General features: G+C 38.6%; 2 protein-coding genes and 1 pseudogene across 2 annotated transcripts; all 3 read left to right on the top strand.

Annotated features, from left to right (window-relative positions):
* The first annotated feature begins 4880 nt into the window (after positions 1 to 4880).
* Positions 4881 to 10180, top strand: LOC140921228 (retinol dehydrogenase 8-like). The gene is made up of 3 exons (XM_073371207.1): positions 4881 to 5350; positions 6326 to 6602; positions 9664 to 10180. Exons 1-3 carry the CDS (start codon positions 5086 to 5088, stop codon positions 10007 to 10009), a joined length of 888 nt encoding a protein of 295 aa, XP_073227308.1. The 5' UTR covers positions 4881 to 5085; the 3' UTR covers positions 10010 to 10180.
* A 1427-nt stretch (positions 10181 to 11607) lies between these two features.
* LOC140921236 (retinol dehydrogenase 8-like) lies at positions 11608 to 17651 on the top strand. Its single transcript, XM_073371214.1, has 3 exons — positions 11608 to 11972; positions 15635 to 15911; positions 17190 to 17651. Exons 1-3 carry the CDS (start codon positions 11708 to 11710, stop codon positions 17530 to 17532), a joined length of 885 nt encoding a protein of 294 aa, XP_073227315.1. The 5' UTR covers positions 11608 to 11707; the 3' UTR covers positions 17533 to 17651.
* A 1328-nt stretch (positions 17652 to 18979) lies between these two features.
* The window catches only part of LOC140953805 (uncharacterized), a 37392-nt pseudogene continuing 29054 nt past the window's right edge, over positions 18980 to 27317 (top strand).

Below are 27317 nucleotides of genomic sequence, written 5' to 3'. Positions count from 1 at the left end.
ACACAAAGGCAAACTTATTTTATCAAACTTTTCTCTTCCTACCTAGCAATCTGTGATCAAAGAAAAAAAAATACTTGAAATAGTTTGTTTTGGAGACCAGTATCCCTGTGCGTCATGAAAAGGGACCGCTGAGAAGCAGAAAAACAAAAGTTCCACTTGTTTCCCCGTCACTGTTAGGCAAGCCAATGACGATAAGGCCGGTGAGGCCTATGAAACGCAAATAAAATGCAGAGCGAATAGTTATTTCAACAACAGTTTAAGTTAACTGGAATTGAACACAGACATCAACATTGATCACTTGAAAAAATGGCACATAATTTTTTCACTCCTGGGAAAAGATCTCTCGCTGTCATTGATGAAATGGTGAACGATAAGTATCCAGAGCCGCTCATTCATGAAGGTAAGAATCTTAAAAAAAAAGAAGACATTGAACAAAAAACAAAAATGACAAAAATGATTCAATAGTCAAAATATTGCCTAGCCAACCATTTTAAGGCACCTGGTATTAGGAAAACAATTTTTGTCTTGCTTTTTCGACTTTCTGCAACACGCTGTTGCGACCTGAAACAACGAAATCTGTTGCCAGACAACTCTCAAAGCAAAAATTTGTCGGTGTACAAGAACAGGCATATTTCTTTTAGTGTGCTTTTTCGAACGTACGATGTTTTAAGATCGGACAATTTTTCTCTCCATTTTTTGTTATATTTGTTTGTACCTTTTCCTAAAATTTATCTGGAGACAAGTTGGTTTCACTGCATAACTTTAGTTCACTACATTCTTCGGGCAATCATCAACCAGAGATGGTTTATCATTCAAAATTGCTTTATGCAAGCGAAGCTCTTCTGACGGCTTTTGTTTTTCGTTGTTCGTTGTTGTTGTTGTTGTTTTATTCAGGTCACTTTTTTCACCTCAGACCATACCGCTCAATATTAATAACACTTAACGACAACTTACGATAAGCGACTTGATCAGGTAAACATCATGATTCTTCACCGTTTAGATACTGAATTGACCCAACCTGTCAGTACTTCGACCCAGGATGTTTCATTGAACAAGCCGAAAGTCAGCCGCACTCAATTTTCAATCTACCAAAAGGTTGTCTTGGAGCAGTCGTTTAATGCCTCTCTGTACGTAACGGCCGAGGAGCGAGATGAACTTGCCTTCAAACTTGGACTTTCACCTATTACTGTGCAGGTAAGGTTAAAGTTTCCTTTCTATTTTCCATCCATTATGTAAGATGACTGAGATCTTGGAAGATATGGACAATGTTGAAGTGAATACTGTTGCAATAGTGGCATTCGTAAGGCTGGTGATCGTGGTGGCGGTAGTGGTAATGGTCATGATAGTGGAAATGCTGCTGGTAGTAGAGCTTGCAGTGGTTACAGTAGTATCAGCCGGTGGTGGTAATGGAAGTCTCGTTCGAGCTAGTGGTAGTGGTTGTGGCAATGGTAGTTTAATGTGACTGGTGTGCTAGTAGTATTAAAACTGGTACTGGTGGTGGCAGTGGTTGTTTCAGTGGTAGTGGTATAGTGATAGAAGTGCAGGTGGTAGTAGAACTTGTAGTGGTGGTGGTAGTAGTGGGGAAGTGGTAAAAGTAGTGGTAATGGTGGTGGGAATGGTGGTGTTAGTGTTGGTGGTGGTAGTTGTAGTAGTAGTGGTAGTGGTGGTAGTGGTAACGGTTACGGTAGTGGTAGTAGTAAAACTGATAGAGGTTCTAGTTGTAGTAGAACTGGTAGTGGTGGCGGTCGTGGTAGTGATTTAGCAGTGTGGTGGAAGAGACTGTTGCAGTGCGACAGTAAAAGCGTGAGTGATAGTGGTAGTGATAGTGGTAACAGTAGTAGGAGAACTAGTAGAAGTACTAGTAGCAAACTTGTTTTAGGTACCAGCGGACTAGTAGGGGTTGCCTCAGCCGTTAGCTGGTGAGTGGTAGTAAGACTAATTGAAAGCCTGGAAAAATCTCGCCTAAGATGAATGAGCCAGTTATTTCTGACATACATCAACCAAGAGATCTATGCGTTTTAGATTATACACTTTCACTTAGTTAGCATGTATAATCATGTCTACTGGAACAGGCATGTCAAATGGATAGGTCGTAAAACTGTTAGTTACCAGATGAATAGATGCGGGAAGATAGCACTATTTTTACTAGTTTGTTATTATCATCATCATTATCATCGTCATCATCATCATCATCATCATCACCATCATCATCAATAATCTTGTTTGCTTTCATTTCTCAGACCTGGTTTAAGAACAGGCGATTCAAATGGCGAAAGCAAATGAAAACGGTAGATGCGACTCGAACTGGGCTTTTTATACCACCACCATCGCTACTTGTTCAGCCCAGTCCTCTCTCCTTTCCTGTGTGGCAGCCTTGCATAGGATCTGAGCACCAACAGTCAGACGGAAACCTTTATGGCTACAGCAATTGTTGTGGTGCCAGTTCACCGCGCATGCTCAACTTCAGCAAAACACAATGGTGAAAGTGGATGTTCTATGATCGTGATGTTAATTTTATCTATCATTTTGCAAGTGTAATTTGCTACTGACCGTTTGACGTTTTTGTTGGGGGGGGGGGGGGTGGGTGACTGCTTCGTATAGCCAGAGATAATAGATGAAAGCGAAATAGATGAAAGCAGGGGATAGGGTGGGGAGGGAGTTACTGTTTCTTATCCTAAGAGAGAGTAGATGAAAGCGGGGTAGGGTGGGGAGGGTATGACAGATTTGTATAGTGAAAGGAAATAGATGAAAGCGGGGTAGGGTGGGGAGGGTATGACAGATTCGTATAGTGAAAGACAATGGATGAAAGCGGGGTAGGGTGGGGAGGGAGTGACTGTTTCGTATAGTGAAAGAAAATGTATGAAAACGGTGTAGGGTGGGAAGGGGGTGACTGTCTCGTATAGTGAAAGAAAATGGATGAAAGCGGGGTAGGGTGGGAAGAGAGCGACTTCTTTACATAGCTAAAAAAAGAAAAAAAGAAAGAAAATGAATAAGATATGAAAGTGGGGTGGGGTGGGGGAGGGGGTGTCTGCTTCCTTCTATGGTGAAGGCAAAGGGGATATACCTTTGAAAATACTGTACATATGAATTCATGGTTGTTCAAATAAAGATACTTCTTGCTGTTGCATTTATTGTTATTGATGTTTCTACTTGTTTTGTTGTCATATTAAGAAGGTTTAAAAGGTTTCAGGCTGCAGCGCTTTTGCACATGCAGAGTGCCCTCACCTGAAATCACTGCAACACGAATTTTCCATCAAAAACCAAAACGGGCATTTTATTGAATTTTTTATTTAGTCCTATCTGATGAAATGTAATGAAACGGCGGCCATGTTGGTGTTCCAAACCGATCCTGTAGGAGTTGAACTCTTTTGTTATGTAAAAGCTTTCTTCAGTTTCCAATAAATTTGCATAGATGCTGGAAACGTGAGTGAAAATGCTCACAATTTTTTATATAACGTCAAAAAAAACAAAACAAAACAAAAACAAAAAAAAGATACGGGCTGGAGTCGACCATTTATTCGGTTGAAGAGGGGTCCATATACGGTGAAACCCCTCTATTAAGCGGACACAAAGCTGGGTCCCGAAATTAACGTCTTATGTTTCCCTTTATAACGATCCCCTTTTCAGCGGATACCTCTATTAAGCGGACGCGGGCACTAAAATAAATCGTATTTGGCCAATTTCTACTGTTAAAAACTTCTATTAAGCGGACGCAAGACTGAATTGATAATAGTAGTATTGGGTTATTTCCTTGAAATACGTACTGTAGTCGATTAATAAAGATAAGTCAATACATTTAACTGTCAATAAACTGTAGATTAGACCGATATCCGGCAGTATATATAATTGTCATCCGCGATCAATTAATTCGCTTAAAAGTCTTGCGCAAAGTACAGCACGACTTCCTTAATAGTTTTCTCAGCAACATGGAACTTAATCACAGTACAGAGTAACCGCTGAATGTTAATCTTTAACAAACGTTGCGCAATTTTTACAAACCTCTATTAAGCGGACACTTGGGAAGATCCCGAGGGTGTCCGCTTAATAGAGGTTTCACTGTATAAGTAATAGTTCCCAATAAATATTCATTTCACATGTCTATTAATCTACTAATCCCAGTCAACTTTCTTGTGAATTCTCCTCTGTTCTCATGAATTCAACTCAGTTGAGCTCTTTTGAGCCGCTTCATTCTAATCTTGAATTAACGGACTAAACAAAGCCAAAAAATCCATATCGCAGCACGAAGCGAATATTAAGCCGAATGGGTACCTTTTTCAGGCTTACGTATAAGAAAGGGTAGGGATTTCACTAGTTAAAGTTAATCGCTGACTTCTTGTTTACATGTAGACGGACAAAAACGGAGGTTTTCGTTATATGATGATGCCATACGTTATGTACTATACAAGCATGCTCTGTAAGGGATGCTGTCGTAATTCCATCGTTTTATCGCGCGTGTATTTTTTTCGAAAGCGGGGGAAAAAATTCCCCGTTTTCAAGAATATCCGGTTACATATTGGCAGGGACTAAAGTGACCATCGCATTGCCTCTCATCAAGCCTGAAAACGTTAGACGTGCGATGACGCAGGAAAAAAAAAGGATGTTACGAAATTTGGTATTCAAATTTTTTAGTTTATTGTTCTCTTTCTTTCAACAGTTCGTCAAAATACTGGAGATGACATCTTCGTTTGTATTGTACAAATGCCAATTGGTAAAAGCAAATACGTCATGTTGGTATTAGGGCGCTTAAAGTCAACAGTACTTAGGTTGAGCTTTCTTTTACGTAGACGTCTATTTATTTAGGCTTTTCTCCCTTGATGAACTAATAATTTACTTTAGCTGTTAGAAATTAACGTACGGTTCACGGAGAAAGTAGCCCGACGAAGGATCGTATTTTTAATAATATTCACATTTCTTGTACCCAGTCACAGTTTATGGCGGAAAGATAAGGAGGACTTTATACCATTGTGAAAAGCTCGGCAACAATACGCGTATTACACAATAATATCGTCTTTGTGGATTGCTCGTTACAGCCAGAAATTCTTCAATTAGACATTATTTTGCCAAGCTACCGTCAACAAGAAAATCATGGATCCCCGAATTGTGCTGATCTCTGGCTGTTCTAGCGGGATAGGACTCGCTACCGCTGTGCTTCTCGCAAAAGATGCCGATAAACGGTTCAAAGTTTACGCCACCATGAGAAATCTGGCGAAGAAAGGACAACTGGAGGAAGAAGGGAAGGAGTATCTGGGAGACACATTGATCATCAAACAGATGGATGTGTGCAGTGATGAATCAGTCAGCCAAACAGTACAAGAACTGGTGGAAATGGAGGGGAAGATTGATGTGTTGTGTAAGTACCGTGACTTTTCTTTTCCCGGGCCTCACTTTTCCGAGTGTATTAAAAGCGCATATGAATAAACTCCGTGTTATTTTGACATTTATTCATCAGTCATCTATCGCCAAATGGATGTTTATCGTAAGAAAGAAAAATAAATTAAGTCATGCAGGAGTGGATTTTTACAACAGTTACAACCTATCCTATGTCTGCTATCAAGGGTGCACTCATTACAAAACTGTATATGAACTGGCCGGAAAAAATAACTTATGACCACAGTATATGTTATCCTTATAAGAAGGATTGTTACTCGATGTACGACTTTAAATCCACTCAGTGGAGTGCCGCAATGTCACTGAAGGCGAGTACTTCCAACGAACAACTACACCGCCTTATAAGTATACTACGCCTCTAGCGTGGACAGTTACGAAAGAATTGACGTGTTGTGCTAGTACGTTGACCGTGTATTCCACCTATTTATCTGGCATTGCGCCTGTGTTAAAACCCACTGTTAACATTAAATATTCATCTCGGCAAGATGAATATAATAGATAGACTTCCCATCTTTTAAATACAGGAAGTAGGAACTTGTAAGAGATATCATAAGACGGGTAAGACCTCTCATCATGCATGCCACCCTTTACATATAATTTTTGTCTTAAAAGAGTACGTCCCTTTAATAACCAAAACGTGTAACTCATCTACCATCCTTTATTTTATCATCATCGCCATTATTAAAATTATTATTATGATATAAGTGCTATGATTTTTCCGACCTATCCTTATGATCTCGGGTACACTTCTTACGAAATTCCTTGAACCGATAATTTATTTATTAAGGATTACAGGTGATTAATATATGTTTCCCATACAGGTTATTTAGCGGAACTTTAAAATCATTTAGTTAGAGGAGTAGTTCCCAACTGAATATTACCTGCAGCAGGCTTATCTAAGATTCTTTCATCATGATGAAATATTTTCAATCCACAGTCAATAACGCTGGTATTGGGATAACGGGAATCCCCTTCGAATGCATTCCAATTGATGCAGCAAAGGAGCTTTTCGAAGTGAACTATTTTGGTTACATGAGACTCATCCAAGCCGTCCTACCCAGCATGAAAGAGAGGCAGAGTGGGCTCATCATCAATAACAGCAGTCATTTTGGAATAGTCGGGGTTCCCTTTGTGGAGACTTACTGCTCCTCAAAGTTTGCAATTGAAGGACTGACGGAGAGCTTGGCTCCTACACTTCGTCACTTTAATATCAGGTAAAGACAAACAATCAATAATTATATAGATTTACCCAAGGCTGAAAGCGGAGCTCCAAAGAAATACAGAGACGAGTAACTGATATACAGTCAGTTCTCTCTAAGATGAACCCTACCTATAGGCAACTTCATTTCCAATTTTGGATTGTTCCCATTTTTCATTTTCCCGTTTCCCACGCTCGTTACCCATTTCCCGCTTTGATAACGTCCGGTGGATGAACGGTTGTACGAACAGTCACGTGAAAACCTAAATTGCTTGCAGAGATTGATAACCAGATTTCCTTCATCACGGTGCTAATTATCGCGTGAAGCTCCACTACTTCACCTTGGGTTAATTTTATCATTTCTTCGTTACTCCTTATGAGGTAAACATTGCAGAAAGGTTTCAATCTTTCATTTGAAACAGGAATATGCAACTTTTAATAGAATTTACTGCTGAATATGAGCGAACGCGCCGACTATTTTGAGAGGGTCTGAATGGGGGGTCCACTTGTCGGTTGTCGGTTAAAATTCACTTACTTTGTCGGTAGTCGGTTTAAATTTTCGCTCTTTGTCGGTAGTCGGTCAAACTTTTTGATTTTTGTCGTTTGTCGGAAAATCTCAGTTAATAAGTAAAAAGGCAAGTTAATTATTAATATGTTTATGTATTTCACCCAGTTTCAAGACTTTGATCCTTAAGGAAAGAGTAAAATTTGTAAGAATGCATCATTTGATTGAACTTCATTAACTCTTGTTTGTTTTTACAACATGATCGTTTATTTCACCATTGTTTGCCAAATGAATATCATGAGTACTGATCACCAAACCTTTTATTGTAAATGCGAACTTGGTTTCCCTGTCGATTACAGTACACAGCCAGTAAAAAGTATAATTAATTAATTAATGGACTCCAGCCTTTTGGATACTGGCTTAAATTATTCTTAGTGAAAAATTGCAAGGGGTGACAGGCTGCACATCTATACCTTTAATGTTTTGGCTCTAACAAGCATGTCCTTTCCCATAATTTTCCTTTCTCAAAGAAATAGCACTTTAACCCTCGGACGTACAAGGGGTGGGGGGTGGACACCACCCCCCCCCCCTTAAGGTTTTTCTGGGATTTTTCCAAGAGGATAAAACATCAGCACCTGACGTTTTCAGTAGATATTCGTTTATCCCTCGCGAGCATTTTGAGACAAGCTCAGTGATGATCAGTTTCTATGGTTACGAAGTATGACGTAATAAGTAGCAGGTGGTCAAGCCATTTTGAGTGAAAATGTATGTTTCTTTTTCAACTTTTTTCAACAATAAAAGAAAAATGTCGCAGCTAAAATCATGCAGAGTGCTAATTTATGTGGTATTATTCATGTCAAGCAATTACCATTTCTCGCTGTTTTAATCTGATTTCTAATTCTTGGTAAAATCCAAGATATCAGCAAAGATGGCGACCATTGTTGGTGACGTAACAGGCCTCCAGCAGCGCCACCATTCATAAAATATACCTCATCTTGTTAAGAAGATCAAAGGCTTTTCAGTGAAGGCAAAATCAAAAACGCTGGGGAGGGGTTCCATCTACCCTCCTCTTGTACCATGGTGGGGGGTATGATTTTGCGGTACGTCCGAAAGTTAAGTTGGCAAGGTAGTGGTTGGTTTTGTATGAGATTACACTTTTTCATTAAAGCTTCTTTTATGATAGACACTGAAGGGCTTGTGTTGTGTCACGAAAGACAATATTTCTTTTTCTTCCTCGTTGTTTTGTTTCAGGAGCGCTGCTTTCCTTCTGTAAGTTTTACTTCTAATGGCAACTTTTCTTTCAAAATTGTGTGGCCAGCCTCTGTCCATCAACCGCGTTTTGAAATCTGAAATACTTCCTCAAAGGAGTTTGTTCGTAGGATTCTCAAGGCTTTTTGTTTGTCAAATCCATTTTAACAATTGGTGGGTGGTAAGAGGTGCAAAAGTATATACTGGAGGGTTTCCGTTTAAAATTCGTCTTTACGTCAAGGATAGCTTTTTCTCATTTTTCGTTGAATGTTGTGCCTTGGTATACAACCAGGTCTAAAAAGATTGTCTCAGTGTCAGATATTTCGGCCGTAAATTTGATAGCCAGTAGAGCGGTAGGGTGAAGTGAGTTTACTTGATCTGTGAATTTGAAGAAATCTACCATGTCTGGTTTACTTATGTCCCATAGGGAAAAAATATCATCTATGTAGCTTTTTCAAACAGTTGGTTTAAAGATGGTTTTGCTTAAACTTTGTGTTTTTATGTATGCGGCCATGAAAATGTTGGAAAGGAAACTGCTGTATGTGCTCATCGCGGTACCGTGGTTTTTTACTATATAGTGCTTTTCATTAAGCTGGAAAGAATTTTCTTTGAGGATTATTCTAAGCATTTCTCGGACCGAAACAAGAAACGTTCAGTTTTTTCATCTTTGTCTTTTCAATAAAATTTATAAAGTCGGTAGCATCTTTAAGGTGTGGCTTCTGTGATTATGATATTAGTTGTAGTAATGTACCCGTATCAACAAAAGAGGAAGTTCTTTCTGTTAGACCATCAAATGAGTCATAACTTTAAAGAGGTTACTTCCTAACGGATAGAAAAAAAAAAATGCAAAATGCTCTTTTCTCTGAAAACAAATATTGATAATGTCAGCCCATGTCGGTAGTCGGTTAATATTTTTCCTGTCGGTAGTCGGTAATTTTTTACTCGTTTTGTCGGTAGTCAGTAATATTTTTCGCCCTTTGTCGCTAGTCGGTTAACCCCACTCACATCCTCTTTTGAATGAAAAACTCCTGGAATACTAATGTAGTCTGGAATAAGTAAAAAAACACACAAACAAACGAAATGGACTCTGGGCAGTCAGGAGACGTTATCACGAAAATGCCAGTCTCCTAAAGCTTACAACAAACAAAGAAAACAGCAAAGGAGCAACAAAATTAAGGAGAGTTAAATTTGGACTACGACTTCTTCCTGATTTTGTCAGGAAGCGAAATATGCGTGCAAGCTTCCCGGCTCATGAAAATCGTCATCTTGAAGAGCCATCATAGTTACTAATGCATGCTTTCGCTTTTTGTCTTTTGTTGTGTAGATGTTGTTTGCTGGAACCAGGGCCTGTCCATACTGCGTGCGTACCAAAAGCGTTAGAATGGGGACAAGATCGTGGCAGCACGCCAAACGTGGACCCTAAGACCGTAGACCTCATGAATACGACCATTGCAAACATAGAAAAGGAGTTTGGTGGTGCAATGCAGACCTGTGAAGAATGTGCCCAATTCGTAAAGGAAATAATTTTAAGTGAGAAGGACAACCTTCGTTGTCAAACTAATGAGAAATTCGGGTCAAAAGAAGTAGCTGCAAAGTTAGCTGAGCCAACAGGGAATGCTTCTGTAAACATCATTACCACACGATACCTTGGCGAAACAAAGCAAGAATAAACGATGGGCCATCCTTTCCTTGATTGCAATCTGCACAGTGGTTGTCGCCGTTTATGTTGTTGTTGTCACCAAAGGGTAGCCTCATACATGCAGCTCTCGTAGTTGTGAAACCTTTAGGGTAGAATAAAAATACAAGAATTAAAGTTATATCAACCGTTACTGGGTGCTTTGGGTTTTCTGGTAGAAGGGGTGAGGGGACAGAGAGGCCGGTTGTGGGGGGGGGGGGGGGATTTGCACACGTAATTGGAATACAGTAAACACTAGCGGATAAGAACCTGTGGATTAAAAACCTCCTGGCAGAAATATGCCACTTAAGTACACAAAGATACAAGGACCTGTTTAGACAAGCAAGATCAAGCAGGTTCTTATATGTGGGTTTCAGTTAAATTACGATAAATAATCTAATAAAGGAGAGTAACTTTGACGTTGTAAATTTAGGTGTAACAAGAACGTATTTTACGAAACTGTAAATAAATTTGGTAATCAGTTTTGACGGTTGTAGAGATAAAATTGTCAATAGCTAAATGGTTTATTTTTCTGTTAATTTTCAATCTATTATCTCCTTCATAAATACTAAGAACCTAATTAAGAACCTACTTAGCTTAAATTGCCAATAAGTACCCCAAACTACAAGAACCTATTTTGCCAGACGCGAAAAAAGTAGGTTCTTATGAGCGGGTGTTTACTGTGCCTTTGCCATGGTAAAATGTAAATACCCTGAAAGGGCTCACCCATGCAATACGATTGTTCACAGCCGTTTCGAACAGAAAGTTAAAAACTGGTAATTACACAAATAGTATAGAGTACAAACAATGTAGACCTAGCTTGGAAACTCTTGAAGCAACGTTACGACACTATGTAAGGATTCAACTTTCTCACGTTCAGATTGAAATGTTTGAAATCTTAATTTACATTGAATTTACTGTAATAAAGGGGTTATTCGCTCTTCATCTGAACGGTCAACGAGCGTCCTACGCGTTTTTGTGGTTGGGTATTTAGTTTAATATTTCTGACCTCGAGCTCTCGACATATATTTTAGTATTTTTTCGTTTTTTTATCTTTATTTTGTTTATTATTATATTTTTATCCCCCAAAGTATGTAACAATCACACCCCACAATAATTAACAAAAATGGACCGTGTGCAGTCGAGCCGGACAATATCATCTCCTTCAAGTCAAGTGGAACAGACACTAGTTCTTTTGGTCCCAAAGACGCTGAAAGTAATTAATCTGGTGTTTTCTATGTCTTTTTGTCCCATAATTCTCCCGACCGGAACTTTTGACCGCCATTTTCACCTCTCGGGATTTTACTTGTTTTCACATGTTCTTGACACGGTTTTTCACATGACAAAATGTTCAACACTATTCACATTTCTGTGAAATACGGTGATAAATCATTTCAAAACCCTGCTTGAGCTCTCGTTTTCCCAAAAAAATATCATATCGATAGCCAAATCTAATTTTTGTTCTTATTGACACTGTGGAACAATTATTTTAGCTTGGTAGAGGTTTGATCAAAGGTTTGTGGGCACCAAAATAATAAAGGATGTAAAATTTTAAAAAAATTAAACAAGGGTCAAAATAACGAGACAAAGATCGCCACAGATCACTGCACGTGTTTTAGCAACGGAGTCACCTTAAGTCAATATACAGCGATTAAACAGAAAAGTTTTTCAAGCTGCTTTTCACAAAAGAATCATGGTTCCCCAAATCGTGCTTATCTCTGGTTGTTCTAGTGGCATTGGACTCTCCACCGCTGTGCTTCTCGCTAAAGATGCCGAGAAACGTTTCAAGGTTTATGCCACTATGAGAAATCTGGCGAGGAAAGGACAATTGGAGGAAGAAGGAAAGGAACAACTTGGAGAAACTTTGATCATCAAGCAGATGGACGTGTGTAGCGACGAATCGGTCACTACGGCTGTTAAAGAAGTGCTCAACGCTGAAGGAAAAATTGATGTGTTGTGTAAGTACGATGACTATTCTTTGCCCAAATAAAAAATATCGGCGTTGATTTCACATTAAATTTTTGTTTTGATTAATTTGAAGAACACAGATATAAAGCAGGCACCAATGAAGTGAAGAACAAAATTCGATTGCTTAAGTTTTGACTGAAATCGGCATTTATAGGAATTGCTGCCTGTTTCTTGTTGTTGTTGTTTAACCGATTCTTAGCTTTCACAGTTTTCATATGATGAATTATTGTATATTTTTAGTTTTTAATTTTAAATTTTTGTAATATAATTTGTTGTTGTTTTTTTTGTTTTGGAATTTTAAATTTTAGGAATATAGTTAGGGCCGTGGATTACCTGTAAACTAGCTGATAGCTATGGTGTTCAATCCCCGCCAAAAATCAACTTGAGTCCTCAACATTCAACTTGACCCGCTAACATTAAATTATAGCACTCAACTTTCAACTTCACGTTTCAACATTCAAAGTTAATAATTCAAGTTAAGCTCCCAAAAATCAACTTGAGTCCTCAACATTCAACTTGGGCGGCTAACATTAAGTTATAGCACCCAACTTTCAACTTCATGTTTCAACATTTAAAGTTAATAATTCAACTTAAACTCCCAACATTTAACATGATTACTTGTTCTTGAAAATTGAGCGCGCAGCATTCTACCTATACAACAACATGCCAGTTTAACAACCAACATTCCACTTGCAAGAAACCAAAACCAACTTTGCAATTTCAGTATTCAGTGCTCGGCGTTAAATATGTCTCATCATCGTATCAGACGCGATGGGTCGTGAATAATTGCCGTGCGATTAAAGTTCATCGTTGCGAATTATTGACCTCGTTGTGAGGACAGCGTAAACTGTCCGCCAAAATGTATCATATGTCAAACGCTGACGTAACAAGCCAACCGCAGGACAGACAGTCTCCTGTCTCCCCTGGTCTCTCCTTTCGCACAACCAAGATAGCGGCTTCTCTTGCCACTGCGGAAAAGATAATTTTTAGGTACATCTACATTACTCCTAAATCAATATGAGCAACAACGAGCTCAACAATGTCAAAGATGCCCTTCGACGAATAGCAAATCAGCTGGATGTTATGAGTCAAACGCCTGGAACACCGCAAGCCAGTCAAGCCACGAGTCTCTCCTCTGCAGATTGGCTATTTGTTGTGTTTTTGAACAAATTCTTAATCGCTACCGTGTGGCAAGAAATTCTTGCGGGTTCTAATTCGGAAAAATTAATCACCAGCAAGAAAAATCAATCGGTCCTAATCGAAAAAAAATTGTTCCCGCAAAACACAACAAATAGCCAATCTGCAGAGTTGGTTTTGATTTCTCAAGTTGAATGTTGGTTGTTAAACTGGCATGTTGTAGTATAGGTAGAATGCTGCGCGCTCAATTTTCAAGAACTAGTAATCATGTTAAATAATGGGAGTTTAAGTTGAATTATTAACTTTAAATGTTGAAACGTGAAGTTGAGCTAAGTTGAAAGTTGGGTGCTATAACTTAATGTTTAATAGCCACTCAAGTTGAATGTTGAGGACTCAAGTTGATTTTTGGGAGTTTAACTTGAATTATTAACTTTGAATGTTGAAACGTGAAGTTGAAAGTTGAGTGCTATAAATTTAAAGGGACTGGTTCACGATAACGTGCATGTGTGAGTTCTGACAGAAGCTGATTGTTTTTCAACCAATCGGAAGCGAGTTAGATGCACGCAAGTAAATTTACAAAATTCAAATTAATTGTTCGCGACGCGAGAGTATTTCGGGGCATTTGGTTCCCATAATTCAAGTTTATTCTTTGCTTCTCCTCAGATATATGTTGCAGCCGATAAGAATAAGATTTACAGCCCAGTGCTGCTTTGAAACAAACATTTACCAACGTGTATTTTTACGAGGTCGTACCCACGCTAACAAAGCAGTCACCGATCGGCAAACAAAATTTGTAAACAAATATCTTATTACTGTTCTCTCAGTTTGCCTTAAATAAACCCAGAAATACCTACAAATAGCGCCTTACCGGTGACAAAAACACACAACGTATGAGTATAAAGATTATCCTTAATTGAGCAGAAATTTCAAATGCTTATCAGCAAATGAACAAATTCATCCGCGTTGCATCGGGTCAGTGTTCCGCAAAACAAATGTTATCGAGTAGCACACATAAAGAAACTATATTATAAACAGAATATTCAGGCAATAATTTATTTTAAAAACATCAATTCTTAAACATATACGATCGTAAAGCAAAGATACAAGGAACATTTCAAGTGTACCAGATCGGTGAAGATCGCGCGGCCTGTTGCGGTATAACTACAGGTCGGAGTCAAAAATCAAATCAAAGTTGAACGAACTCATGCCTTTAACCACTTTCCAAGTGTCGTGTATTCTTTTCGTAAACCACACACTACTCCTAGAACCATACCAGATCGATAGGCTAAGCTTTTCTATCTCCAAAGACTCTTGATAACGTCCCGTTGCCGGACGGCCACGATGCTCTTCCGAACCTCCATGATCAAAACATTATTTTTTGCGTCTTCTTAAAACGTAACCAGTCAAACGACACAACCACACGTTAATCACCACTACCGAAGTATAACTAGACCAGCCAAAGCGACGGATGTCCGAATAAAACGAAGGATTTTCAATGATTGTACAGGTAAAGGCGATTTGGAATTTAGTGTTGACCCGACAAATTTATTCTGAAGAGACAAACGGCGCGCATGCGCATTATCGTGAACCAGTCCCTTTAATGTTAGCGGGTCAAGTTGAATGTTGAGGACTAAAGTTGATTTTTGGCGGGGATTGAACACCATAGATAGCTAAGCGTAATATCCACGTTCAATAAAGTATCGTATCGTATAACACTTTATAAGGAAAGTGGTCACGTGCCAGAGATATGACCACAACCGGTTGCTTCTTCCAACGGTGTTCTGCCCTTGTTAACGTCTGGAGACAGTAATTCCCTTTGTTCTAGGGTGCACACATTGCAACACTGTGTATGAACCAGCCAGCTTAAGGGCCCGAGGTGGGGGATCCGAGACAGGTGAGGTAACATGTGGCGGGTCAACCCACCTATCATGTAAACGTGATCAAATTAAAATGAGAGATTATGTGGAAAGGCAGGTTACCCCACCTAAGCAGGTTACTCCTTACCTACCTGGGGTCCCCACCTCCATGTAAACACTGCCTTAAATAACCTATAAACACAACATATGTTTACTAAGCAAATTGTTATAAAATGTCTTTAAATTTATTCAGTTTGGGAGAGAAGTGTCACAGAATAACCAGTATAAAAGGCGAGAAGTTCCTATCAACATTGCCTAATGTGTACGTGTTTTACGTCCGGGGAACGGTGAGGGTCAAAAGGGAGGAGGGGTTGCTTTGGGCTGCTCGTCGCTTCGCTTTGGGTAAAATTGCAGTTTTTTTACCTCACGTAGGAAGTTCAGGACAAAGAGCCTATTGAAAGAAATGTCGTTAAAGAGTGTTGAAGTTTGGTCTCCTTAAATTAATGACGTTAAAAAAAAGGCTGAGTCAGGGGTTTAATTCCAGTCTTGGTGTTTATGGTGTACTTTGGTCAGTTTGGCTGATTCTTTTCTAGAGATCGATTCGTTACTTTAATTTGAGATACGTTGAGTGTGATCACTAAAATACTTTCAATCCGCAGTCAATAATGCCGGTATTGGGATGGTGGGAATTCCTTTCGAATTTATCCCTATTGACATGGCAAAGGAGCTGTTCGAACTAAACTATTTTGGTTACATGAGACTTATCCAAGCCGTCCTACCCAGCATGAAAGCCACGCAAAGTGGGCTCATTATCAATAACAGCAGCCATTTTGGAATAGTCGGAGTTCCTTTTGGGGAGATTTACTGCTCGTCTAAGTTTGCCGTAGAAGGACTGACCGAGAGTTTGGCTCCTACACTTCGTCACTTTAATATCAGGTAAATACCTACAATCAATAGATAAATTTATCCAAGCCTAAAAACGGAGCTCCTACACAATTCTCCAGTGTAAATACTAATCTTTTACTTGAAACCATATACAGCCGAATGTCTAGGTACGGACACCTCTCTGTTACGGACAGTTTTCAAAGTCCCGACAAAATTCTCATATATTTTCTTAAAAAAAAAAAAAAAAAGAAAAAACCTCTGCCAGGGTAATACGGACACTAAATCTCGGCCCCAGAGAGTAAATTCATATGAACTTAACCTCTTTATTACGGACACTGCGGCGATCAGGTGAGTCCCGAACCCCGATCAGGTGAATCTGCACGGGGTAAATCCCGTCAAGTCTGGCTGGTTAACTATGCAAGGTGATAAATAGTCCAGTCGCTGTATACCAAATAACGATTTGCGAAAGGTGTACAGAGGAACATAACCGACGTTTTGAAGGCTTAAACAACTACAGATAGCATAAAGATCTTTTCTATTCCCGTGATTACATTTTGTACTCTAGTTACTGTTTACTGGACTTGCAAAATAGCGAAAGACGCTATCAGAATTAAGCCTTACGTTACAACGTTTCACGTGCAGCATTGCCCTGTAGCTCGTTTCGTTTTAAGACAGTAACTTGTCTGTACCTGAGATGTACAATGTTGTATGCTACTGAAAGACAGTGTCTTTGTACTGTGCATTAATAACTTTACATGCAGTTTAAAGACAAGTGTGAGCCTGGTTTTAGCTACTGAACACTTAAAACTGTAAGTGGAGTCCTTTAAGTGACGTCATCATGGTGACCTCTTTTATTTGGACACCTCTATATTACAGACACTTCGCACTGTCCCTAATTCGGTGTCCGTATTAGAAAGGTTCGACTGTACTCTCCTAAACCTTGTTCACACCGGGCTTTTAGTAGCTTCTTAAGACCGGGGACGGTTCTACAGACAGCCAAATGGCAAACCTAAGTCTCACTTTGTACATAACCCTAATAATTGTAAAAAAACCTCATCGTGCACAGCATGCATATTGCTATCAGTGAAATTTCATGCACTTTACCTCATGCTAGTTTAATTAGTAATATCTATCACAAGCGACGAGACCAGGTAAAGTACGTCCGATCCGTATCATGGTATGGAGACACGTGCCACGCGTTTGGCACCTGGTTTTCAGAGATAGTAGAGAGAGTAAAACACGCGACCGTGCGTGAAAATCACCATTTTCAAGAATCATTATCATTAATAATCCTTTATTTAGCTGTTTTGCACGTGTTCTTCTGTTTAGATGCTGTCTATTGGAACCAGGCCCGGTTTTAACTCCGCTAGCAGCAAAAGCGCAGGAATGGAGTCGAATTAGCACGCCAAACGCGGACCCTGAGACCTTAAACCTCAAAAGTATGTTTTCTGCAAAGATACAAAAGGAGATTGAAGGCAAATCGCAGAGCTCTGAAGAATGTGCCCAATTCGTAAAGGAAATAATTTTAGACGAAAAGGGTAACCTTCGCTACCAAACCAACGAGAAATTTGGATCTAAAGAAGTAGCTGCAAAGTTAGCTGAGCCATCGGGGAATTCGTCCGTTGACATCATTACCACACGGTACTTTGGTGAAATTAAGCAGGAACGATAGACCATCCTTTTATAGTCTGCAAGTTCGAGCAGTAGTTCGCTAAGCTGTCGTAGCCTTATAGCCCTCATAACCTTAAGGGGCCACATAACATTTCAAGGAATAAAGTGATACTAACCGTTTATACTGTATGCTTGTGGTTCTCTCCGATAAGGGGTGAGGCGAGAAAGGAGAAGGGGGGGGGGGGGGTCACATAGTTATACGTAACTGGAATACCTTTGCAAGATAAATGTTATTAGTAGTCCGAAAGGAATTACCTATAAGTATTCATTGTCGTTCCAAACAGAAGGATAAAGAACTGGGAATTCTTGAAGCAGAGACTGCGCAATGATCATGCTACAACGCTATACTTGAGGGCACCTCTTTCTCGAGTTTGGATTGCAATATTATGTGAGTTAGGAATTTTGATTCACCGTACCAAAATAGACTGTTCGTTTTTTCATTGTCAGCACATGCTTACATGATCTTTTTTTTTTTTTCAATGCTTGCAATTTCTTTTGTCCTATCGGATTTCGTGCTGGGGGATTCGGTTTTTAAACGTTTCTCAGCATGAATTTCTCAAAAATTGATTGATCATTGTTTTTCTTAATTTCCCTAAAAAGGGAAGCACCAGTGACCTTTCTGCAACTTCTTTTAAAGCTTTGTAAAGTGAAGTGTGTAAATAGAACCACACGTCGAAATGATACAACAAAAATAATCACTGTGCAGTAGAACCAGCCTTACGGTCATCTCAGGTAGAACATCTTCTTGACTAAGAGTAGATAGTCCCCTTGTCCCAAAAAATACATGTACTAGACTTAATTTGAAAATTCAATGCTCCGTAATACGGAAACCTCTGTAATGTGGACACTTGAAAGTTCAATGGTCGTTATATCAAGTGATCTAGCCGGGGTGAAGGAAAGCCTGCTGTTAAAGCAATGTATGCAAGAAAGATCATGTTTGAAACGGAAGAATCACTAGGGACAAAAAGCACTTGCAACGCAGTGCAAGTCGATACAATGGACTTTATCTCTGAATAACAAATTGCATTGACTGCTGTGCTGGGGCCTATTTAATAAAACTTTTACAAGTGTAGCCATTGTTTTAGACTCTGAAACAATAGCAAAAAAGTTTTATTAAATTGACCCCTGGTCCAGCAGTAGGGATGAATAATAATAATAATAATAATAATAATAATAATAATAATAATAATAATAATAATAATTTTTTTTAAAATCCTATTTACAATTAATTCGCTTAAAATAATAATAATAATAATAATAATAATAATAATAATAATAATAATAATAATAATAGTAATAATAATAATAACATAGAATCTGGCCAAGCCTCTTTTTTGGCTGGTTCTTTCCTGAATTTTTAAATTTATTATATTATTTTTATTATTATTCAAAACAGTTTTCATAGTATTTAAAACTAGTTACAGTAAATTCCGTCTTCTCTCAGCCATATGCAAGTGTTGTTCAACGACCTAACCGGCGAATACCTCGTCGTGGCTAAGTACCCGAACGAATTGGGTAAGATTACAACGATAAGGTTAAATAATATCTCAGTTATCCAGATCACTGTTATTTGAGTAGCTTTCTAAAAACCATTACTCAGCAGTATCCCCATCGCAATAAGGTGTACTAAAGCTAAGCCTTTCACTCGTCTGTCATGTCTGAAAAAATCTGAGCTCATCTAACCGCAACAGAATTTGGTTTTCCTCTGTTTCGGTGTGCGCGTGAAACTGAAAATTCTCAAAAATGAAGCTTAAAGGTTTGTCCAGTCTTATTTATTGTTAATAATACCTTGCAATAGCCACTGAATAACTTTGGTGCTGAGGGATTACCGGAGAAAGTTAAACGACACGACGCTCGGAGGTAATCACGATGTACTTTCTTACGTATAAAGATTAAGCGTTAACTGAGAGCGCTGCCAGTTAGAATTTTTGTATTGTAACCAGAAACAGAGAAGCTTTAAATAAGAAAGGTAAGAAGGCAATCTCTCCTTTCTTTTAAAACCTGTGGCAAACCGTCATATACTGCAGTGACTCAGGACTCACAAGGCAAAAAAAGATTTTTGACTTCGCGATTCTCACAAAAGATGAGCCAGGATAACATCCACCTTACATAATAACTGCAAGGCCTCTTGTACAAGAAATACGTTTATGGAAAATCATTTTGTTTTTTTTTTTGTTTTCGTGTTTCCGTCGAGGATCAATTATCTTTCTAAGCATATTTCAGCTAAACATATCTAATGCAATGATCTGTTGACAGAGCCAGTCTAGACTTCACAGCTGAGGGCCATGAACTCCTTCAGTGACACTATCACGAAAGATTCGTCTAAAGATGTGAGCAAGTGCTTCACCCTTTAGTAGGAATTTGGTTATTTTCCTCGGGTTTTCGTACAAAAAGAAAACCAGATTTTCCAATGTGCTGCATTCGTGGCAGGAAATTTAACTGACTTAACTCGCAAGAAGGCGAACATATTTCAACAATGTTTATTTGTTTACTGTATTTCCATAAAAGCTTACAGTTCTGACAAATGTTCTCGTCAAAAAAAGATAAAATGAAACTTATAAATTTGAGTGCGAATTGTTTGAATTTCCAGGTGTTTTCTTCCTGTTTCTTGCCTTGGCGGCGTTACTGACGGTAACCGAGTCCCATCCAGCTTATGAAGGTAGACGTAAATAGAAGATTGTAAATATCTTAATATTATCAGCCATTTTCTCGGGGCTTTTCAGGGATAACTTTCAACACTGGGTGGGGGACTTTTGCCATACTGCTAAAATAGGGTGCACTTTACAAGTCAGCTGACAAGTTATGAAGTAATGAGTACGGATGCCCCTAAAGTGAGTGTGAATTCAAGAAAGACCACAAAACCGGGACGGGGACTGCGTCCCCTAATCTTTACGAACAGTGTGTGGGTCAGTTCTTTAACGTCCCAAAGAATTTAGTAAATGTGTGTATGGTTGTGATACCGGGCCAACAGTTTATCCGATAAGACTAGAAAGTCTTACCGTTTACAGATGTCATTACAAAGGCACCACTACTTCCTCAGAAAGTGCACAGTTTTGTTGTCAACTTGTTCAGTGTTTGTTTGTTTGTTTATTATCATTTTACCACACAAACAAACATTTACGTATAAAGTTTAAAAGAACATGAGGCAAGGGAGCCCCTTTAAAATTATGAAAGAAAAGGTCTCGATATATATCGAGCTTAAGAAGCCGTCCACAAGTAGAAAAACTAAAAAACAAAAAAATCGCACCTCCTTTCTTAGCCTTTTTCGGGTGGTCTTCTAAAGTTTTTACCTGGTTTTCAGCTAACTCAGTAACTCCTCCTTTAACAATTTTTGTAACATCTTTTGTCTTACATGCTTACCGACCTAATTAATTGACTTTTAAATGGGTGTTACTAACTGATAACGGGCCAGAGCGGTGGAAACTTATAAACGAAGAGTATCCACCTATTGGTAAGGCGGCTGACAAAGTTTGACTATACTTCCGATGATCAAAACGTTACTTCTCCTTACCGCCCACTCCTCGTTACGTACTGAAGATTTTGTCTTTTTCCCAGCTTCTCCGGAAGATACCCATGGCAGTTTTGACATAGTATTTCCCGAGAGATTAGACAAAGGACGAGCAAAGAGAAATTTGTTAACGAAATCAAAGGTACTTGATCAAGAAGAACTTACGTTTATATCCTGAATAGTCGCTTGAGCTCTCTTCCACTCTTGTCTATCGATTATGAGCAGAGCTGGTGATTCAGAAGATAGTAAGCGTTACAAATCGACGAAGGCCAATTTCTTGAGCATCTGTGAGAAAGAAAGTAAAGACCCAAGAGGAGCAATTAAAAATGATAATTTGACGCTTAAATCTTTGTCTGTCAATCTGCCTGCTAAAAAGGTTCTGCGGACACTACGAAAGGATGAATTTTACATTATAGTTTTATCCCGGGGGGGAGGGGTACTACCATATACGGGCTATATAGGTATGTGCCGCTGTGAAGGGTATGGTTTTCAAGCAGTTTACTCTTCGATAGGGTATATAAATCAGAGCGTTTGGGTCTAGAATAGGGTATCATTTTTTTAGGAAACTGATCAGTTGGTTGAAGATTTTATCTAGACTAGGGATTGTGGTATAAGGTTTTGTTTTGGCTAGAGTGCGCTAGACTGTGCTAGTGACCTCAGTAGTTTCTGGAAAGAAGCTACTCTAGGATAGGGGGGATTTGGGGAGTTTACTCTAGTGTAGGGTAGCAAAATTCAGCTGAACTAGCTCGGGGATAGGTTAATGGTTCCAGGGTTCCAGGGTCCCAGTGGCACATCCCCACCCAGAAATTCCTAAAGTACCCCCCCCCCCCCGGGAGTTTGATCCTTATACTAACTTGGCCCCGTGCGCGCTTTAATGAATTGATGAATTAATCAAATTTGTTGCCGTTTTAACACCAGAAACGAGAAGACGACCGGGCTCCCTTCAAACTGAAAGCCTTTGGCAAACAAGTGGTTGTGGACGTTCGTCTCAACAAGTAGGTGCTGTAGGTTTTATAACCGGGAGAAAATATTTCCTATGTTTTTGAGCGGTAGCAAAATCTCTAGGAAAAAAAACCTCCTCACCCACCTCCCCCTCCCTGGACAAGACGAGAGGCTCTCCACTGCGAGATTTAGGTACGGTGGAATCTCGATATAACGAACCACTATATAACGAAGTCCTCAGTACAACGAATGATTTTCTTTATAATATAAAGTTAATTGGATAAAATTGCGCAATAAATCATAAGTTCGCCTTCAAGGCTCCCCCAAAATATTTAGCAGACACCTTGCTAAATTTTTTGTTTTCTATTCAGGTTAGTTTTGATACCACAATTCACTTTACGTTATTTCAAGGAAAATGGCCTACTAGTGGAGCAAAAGGTACATAAGTATAAGTTGTATAAATATAAAATAAAAAAAATATATACATATTACTTGGATCAATTTCAAAAGACCTTATAAATATCCTATTTCTCGAAGGAATAGACCTCTACCGCTTGTAATATGGTGCGGGACGAAGACTTCGTCTCTCGCTCGAACGCTTTATGGCCTAAAAATCTCGCTCCTCTCGCTTAGAAACTCATGAGGTCGACTTGTGGCAAGTCTACCTAATGGATAAAAATACGCAACTATGGGTGGAATTGAATTTTAGTAGGAGAAGTTGACAGATGAAAGAAATTAAGTTAAGTTAAGTTACCTTTTTGAAAGTTATTAGCTATTAGGCTTTGAAAACATACTGCAAAGAAATTGCTGGAATAACAAGTGCTAAATTGTACATTGCTTGTGGAATGAAATAGTCTGAAAATCTTTTTGCTAATCTAACTGAAAATACTTGCAGGTACTTAAATGATAGCTTAACTTAATTATTTATTTTGTTCTTGTTTTTTTTTCCCCTGATTTTTGTTTTGCTTTGTTTTTGTCTTTGTTTTTTTTTTATGTCAAATAACAGGTAGCTCCAACTAACTGTCACTACCAAGGTTATGTGATGGGACAAGAGATGGGGTCGACAGTTATCCTTGACACCTGTTATGGATTGAGGTGATAAAAAACCTAAATAAGATGTATTTACATGTGGTTCATTTCCTTCCTAACCTAAAGTTTAAATATTTATATCTCTTTTTCCATTTCTTTAGTGGCATGATCGAAGATGAAGAAGGACAAATGTACATCGAGCCATATCCCACTAAGGTTTCCATTTGAAATCACTGCATTAAATTAGAGCATATCCCAACAAAACTGTTTACAAAAGTAATCAATGATGAATTCATTGTATTATAGGGCAAGGGAGCACACAAGGTTTATAAAACAAATTTTGAAAAGGAGAAAAGATTTTCATGTGGTAAGCAAAATTAACAGAAACTGCTCCTTAAAGGCAAATCCTCCAAATTGTAATTTTTTAAAATACTAGAATATTAGAGAAGTCTCTACATAAACTTTTGCCTTATAAAAAAAATATTGTTAACAAGGAATAACAAGTCCTGAAGAAATGCCAACAGAAGAAGCAAGTGACACCCAGGCGTCTTCCTCCAGGGTAAGCCTAGAAACTTGTTATGAACAATATACTGTAAAAATTCTGCTTATAAGCCCCCCCCCCCTTGTTATAGGCCCATCTACTTGTAAAAAAAAATACATCTGTTATAAGCCACTCCCCTCCTTCCGGATAAGAGCCAACTGCCCCCCGCCACATTTTCTTTTCTTTTCATTCTTAATTTCATTGGCTTCATTGGCCCTCATGATAATAATTATTGTAATTATTAATAGAAGTGTCTGATGATGATCACAATGCCCATGCTAACGCCAATGATAATGATAATAATAGTGAATTCTTATAACCTGTTTCTTATATATGCTTATGAAAATCACTAAATGCAAATGAGACGAACAATTGAGAAGGCACGCACCACTGAACTGAAACCACTGCTACAAATTACGGGGAATGACAGCTCTAATAAGGGCTGTTTCGGGAGAAAAACAAATTTATTCCGGGAATCTGAAGATTTTGCCGGGAATCGGGATACCTGGGAAGTTTTTCGGGAAATATAAGATATTTTCGGGACATTGAGCAAAGATTTGATATTACATGTTATCAAACAATATATACACCCTGTGTATGCACTGTATTTTATGTATTTTGACACTTGAAAACAGCTTAACTCCCCATGATATGAAAAGACCAATCAGCAACGTTTCCAACTAAAATAGCATGAAGTTGGAGTGCGATTGACCACGTGCAATCCCCAGCGGATTGACACAAGAATCGTGCCGGTGCGAGGCACATACTATCAGTATACTTAGCGGAAACTGACATCCAGAACAATTTCAAAAACCGCACAAAATATAAAATAACATCAACTACTTCTCCGCGAAGTCACGCCAATAAAAATAAGCATACCAATGACAATTGATTTAGACAACATTTGGACAGAATTTGTCCTCTCAGAACACTAGAAATGGCATTTCAGAGCACCAAGATTTCAAAATTTTAACTAAGGTTAGATAATTCACAAGTTACATAATTAACAAGAAGCCGCAAAAAATCTCTAATTAAAATTTTTAATTTTAATTGTTAAAACAGTTTTGGGAAGTTAAAGATTAAAAATGGAGAGGGTCGGGAGGGTTGTCCAAATTTCTGGGAGGACATAAAGTTATTCATAGGACTGCCCAAACAGCCTTTGTTAGAGTTGTCACCCCCCGTACAAATTTTTAATTGAAAGAGCAGAGTTGAGATCATGTCGGTTTGCTAATTTTACAATGGATGCCAGAGTTTCACCTGTGTCTCTTCCAATTAAATGTGCATGTCTTGATAGCAAAAAGTACGTCTCATTGGATTTTTCCTCACTAACTGAAACTTGTCAAACAACCGATGCCACAATTTCATCCAGTTGTGGTAACTGAAGAGATCACATCAGCAAAAAGGCAAGTATATTTAAAAGTACTCCTTTTGCCTCGTACAGATTATTCTTGGTTCAGAATTGAGCTACCATTTGTTCTTGAAAAGTGCAGTACATTCCAGCATGAATGGGGGGGGGGGGGGGGTGCCTGTGAGTACAAAAGCTGGTCATAACGATATTGTGTGCCACATTAGCATATAAGAAACAAGTTGCATGAATTCACTCTAATGATAACAAAAATTTGCATGGAAAAATATATTGATTTGGTCTGGAACATTGATCCTTGAATACCTAAACGACAAATAAAGGATCCATACTTTCAACAGCTATTGCAGTTATGGAGAGTTGATCATATCAAGTTTTGATGATGATTATGATAAAGATGATAAGCTGGATGATGATGATGATGATGAACATAACTGTTCAGAGTTCTTGAAACTAATTCTTAAAGGGACAGTGTCCCGATTATGCGCACGCGCGAGCGTCATCTGTTTTTTCTTCAAAAGACAATAGAACTGTCAAATTGACTCGACAAGATTTCCTTCCGGACCGCACCGCCGACAGAGATTTGTTGTTTATATTCTCAAGTAATATTTTAGACTTTCGAAGAAGTCTTTCGTCTTATATAAAAATTTGGCTCGCAGTTCGAAGACACATCGCGATTTTATCGCTAGCTGGGCCGCCTCGCGACCCGAAAATCTCGTTCCGCTCGCTTTAAAAACATATTTTCTAATTTAAAACTCGTGTCAGAGGTCAATCGCTCCAAGTCCAGTAATATCTGCCTGATTTGCTCGCATTCTAGCCTCAAACGTTTGAAAGACATAAATAAAAATGCAATCTCAACGCTATGAATCATCACAAAGGTTAGTCAAGAATGATATTATGATTCGTGTCACTAGTTTTTCAAAACGTGTAGCGCCTGTTTGTTCGATTTTGTCGGCCGTAGGGAGATTCATTTAAAAGTTTACTAACGCGTCGTTGCAAAACATTCTGCTTCACGAAGCTCCCCTCCACAAGATCTCCTCAGTCACATCAATGTCTCAACGGTTTCTTTCTTACAGTCTTTATTGTTGCTGTTTCATTTCTGCGTATTCCTTTCACAATTATCTGAGCTTATATGGAAGCTAGCAGAAGAAATCAGCCTTCAATCGGCATCAAAGTGCTTCCATTCTTTTGGTCCTCCGGCCAACGGCAATAAAAGTAACGCCAAAAAATCCAGATTTTGCCCAAATAAAAACTTAACAGGAACAATATATCATTGATGTATAATCCTGAGAAGTTTTAGTGTCGTATTGAACCCGGCCAAGCGCGATGCAAACGGATTTTTCAAGATTCTCTTACTCTCCTCGCATCTTTTGATTTCGCGACATCCTGTCCAAAAATCAAAGTTTGGTGCATGCGCAGTAACGGGATACTGTTCCTTTAACTTGTTCCTTTTTATTACTTTTTTTAAGAATAAAGAGAGGCAGAAGAAACCATATACAAGAAATATCTAACAACCAAAAAAACCCGATATGTGGAATTAATGATTATTGTTGACAATGTGGTGGTAAGTGAAAAAAAAATTAAACAATTAAACAAACAGGCCTGTCTGCCTGTAAACAAAAAAATACATCCGATTACAAGCCACCCCTGCCCCCCAGACACGTGAAATGTATTGAAATGTATTCAAATGAATTTGATTTATTATTACGTTTTGTCTTTGTCACTTTAATCATCAGTAAATGCAAAACATATTTCCACAAGCACCCCTATAGTGGCCTCGCATTCCAGTTATAAGCCCCTGGGATATAAGCCCCTCCATTTAGAAACCCTCCTAAAACCTCCTACTAAACAACCCAAGGCTTATAAACGGCAGTTTAAGGAATTCTGGTTACAAAAAAAATCCAGTACTGATGCATCCAGGATTGCGAACAGCTTTGAAATTTATAAAAATCATCTGCAATAATTACAAAAATTCACAAGGCCAACAGTAATAAAATGGAAGGACAAAAGCAAATGAGTTGATGAAAGCTGTCAATGAAAACTGAATCAATCAGTTAACATGTTCAGTTGAGGAGTTTTAAGTGGAGAGAAAGCAATTTTGTTCTTGTACACCAGCATGCACAGCCGCCGTGACATCAACTGAAAACCAGTGATAATGGCAAAAATGCATCTACCTGGCCACCTGTTACTATGTCATAACATTAAGCGAGAATGTTACTTTTGACTGTTAATCAGCAATTCATGAAAGGTTTTTTTTTTTTTTTTGTCAGCGTGTTATTTATCCCAATAAAGGTAAATGAGGACGAAAAAGATACAAATTCAAAGATATAAATACAAATAAATATTGCTTTTTAACATTAGCGATATTGCTGCCGAGAATGTGCATTATACGCGCATACCGAA

The sequence above is a fragment of the Porites lutea genome, chromosome 12, assembly GCF_958299795.1.
Source record: "Porites lutea chromosome 12, jaPorLute2.1, whole genome shotgun sequence".
Taxonomy (NCBI): Eukaryota; Metazoa; Cnidaria; class Anthozoa; order Scleractinia; family Poritidae; genus Porites; species Porites lutea.
This window is presented reverse-complemented; position numbering and strand designations above follow the sequence as displayed.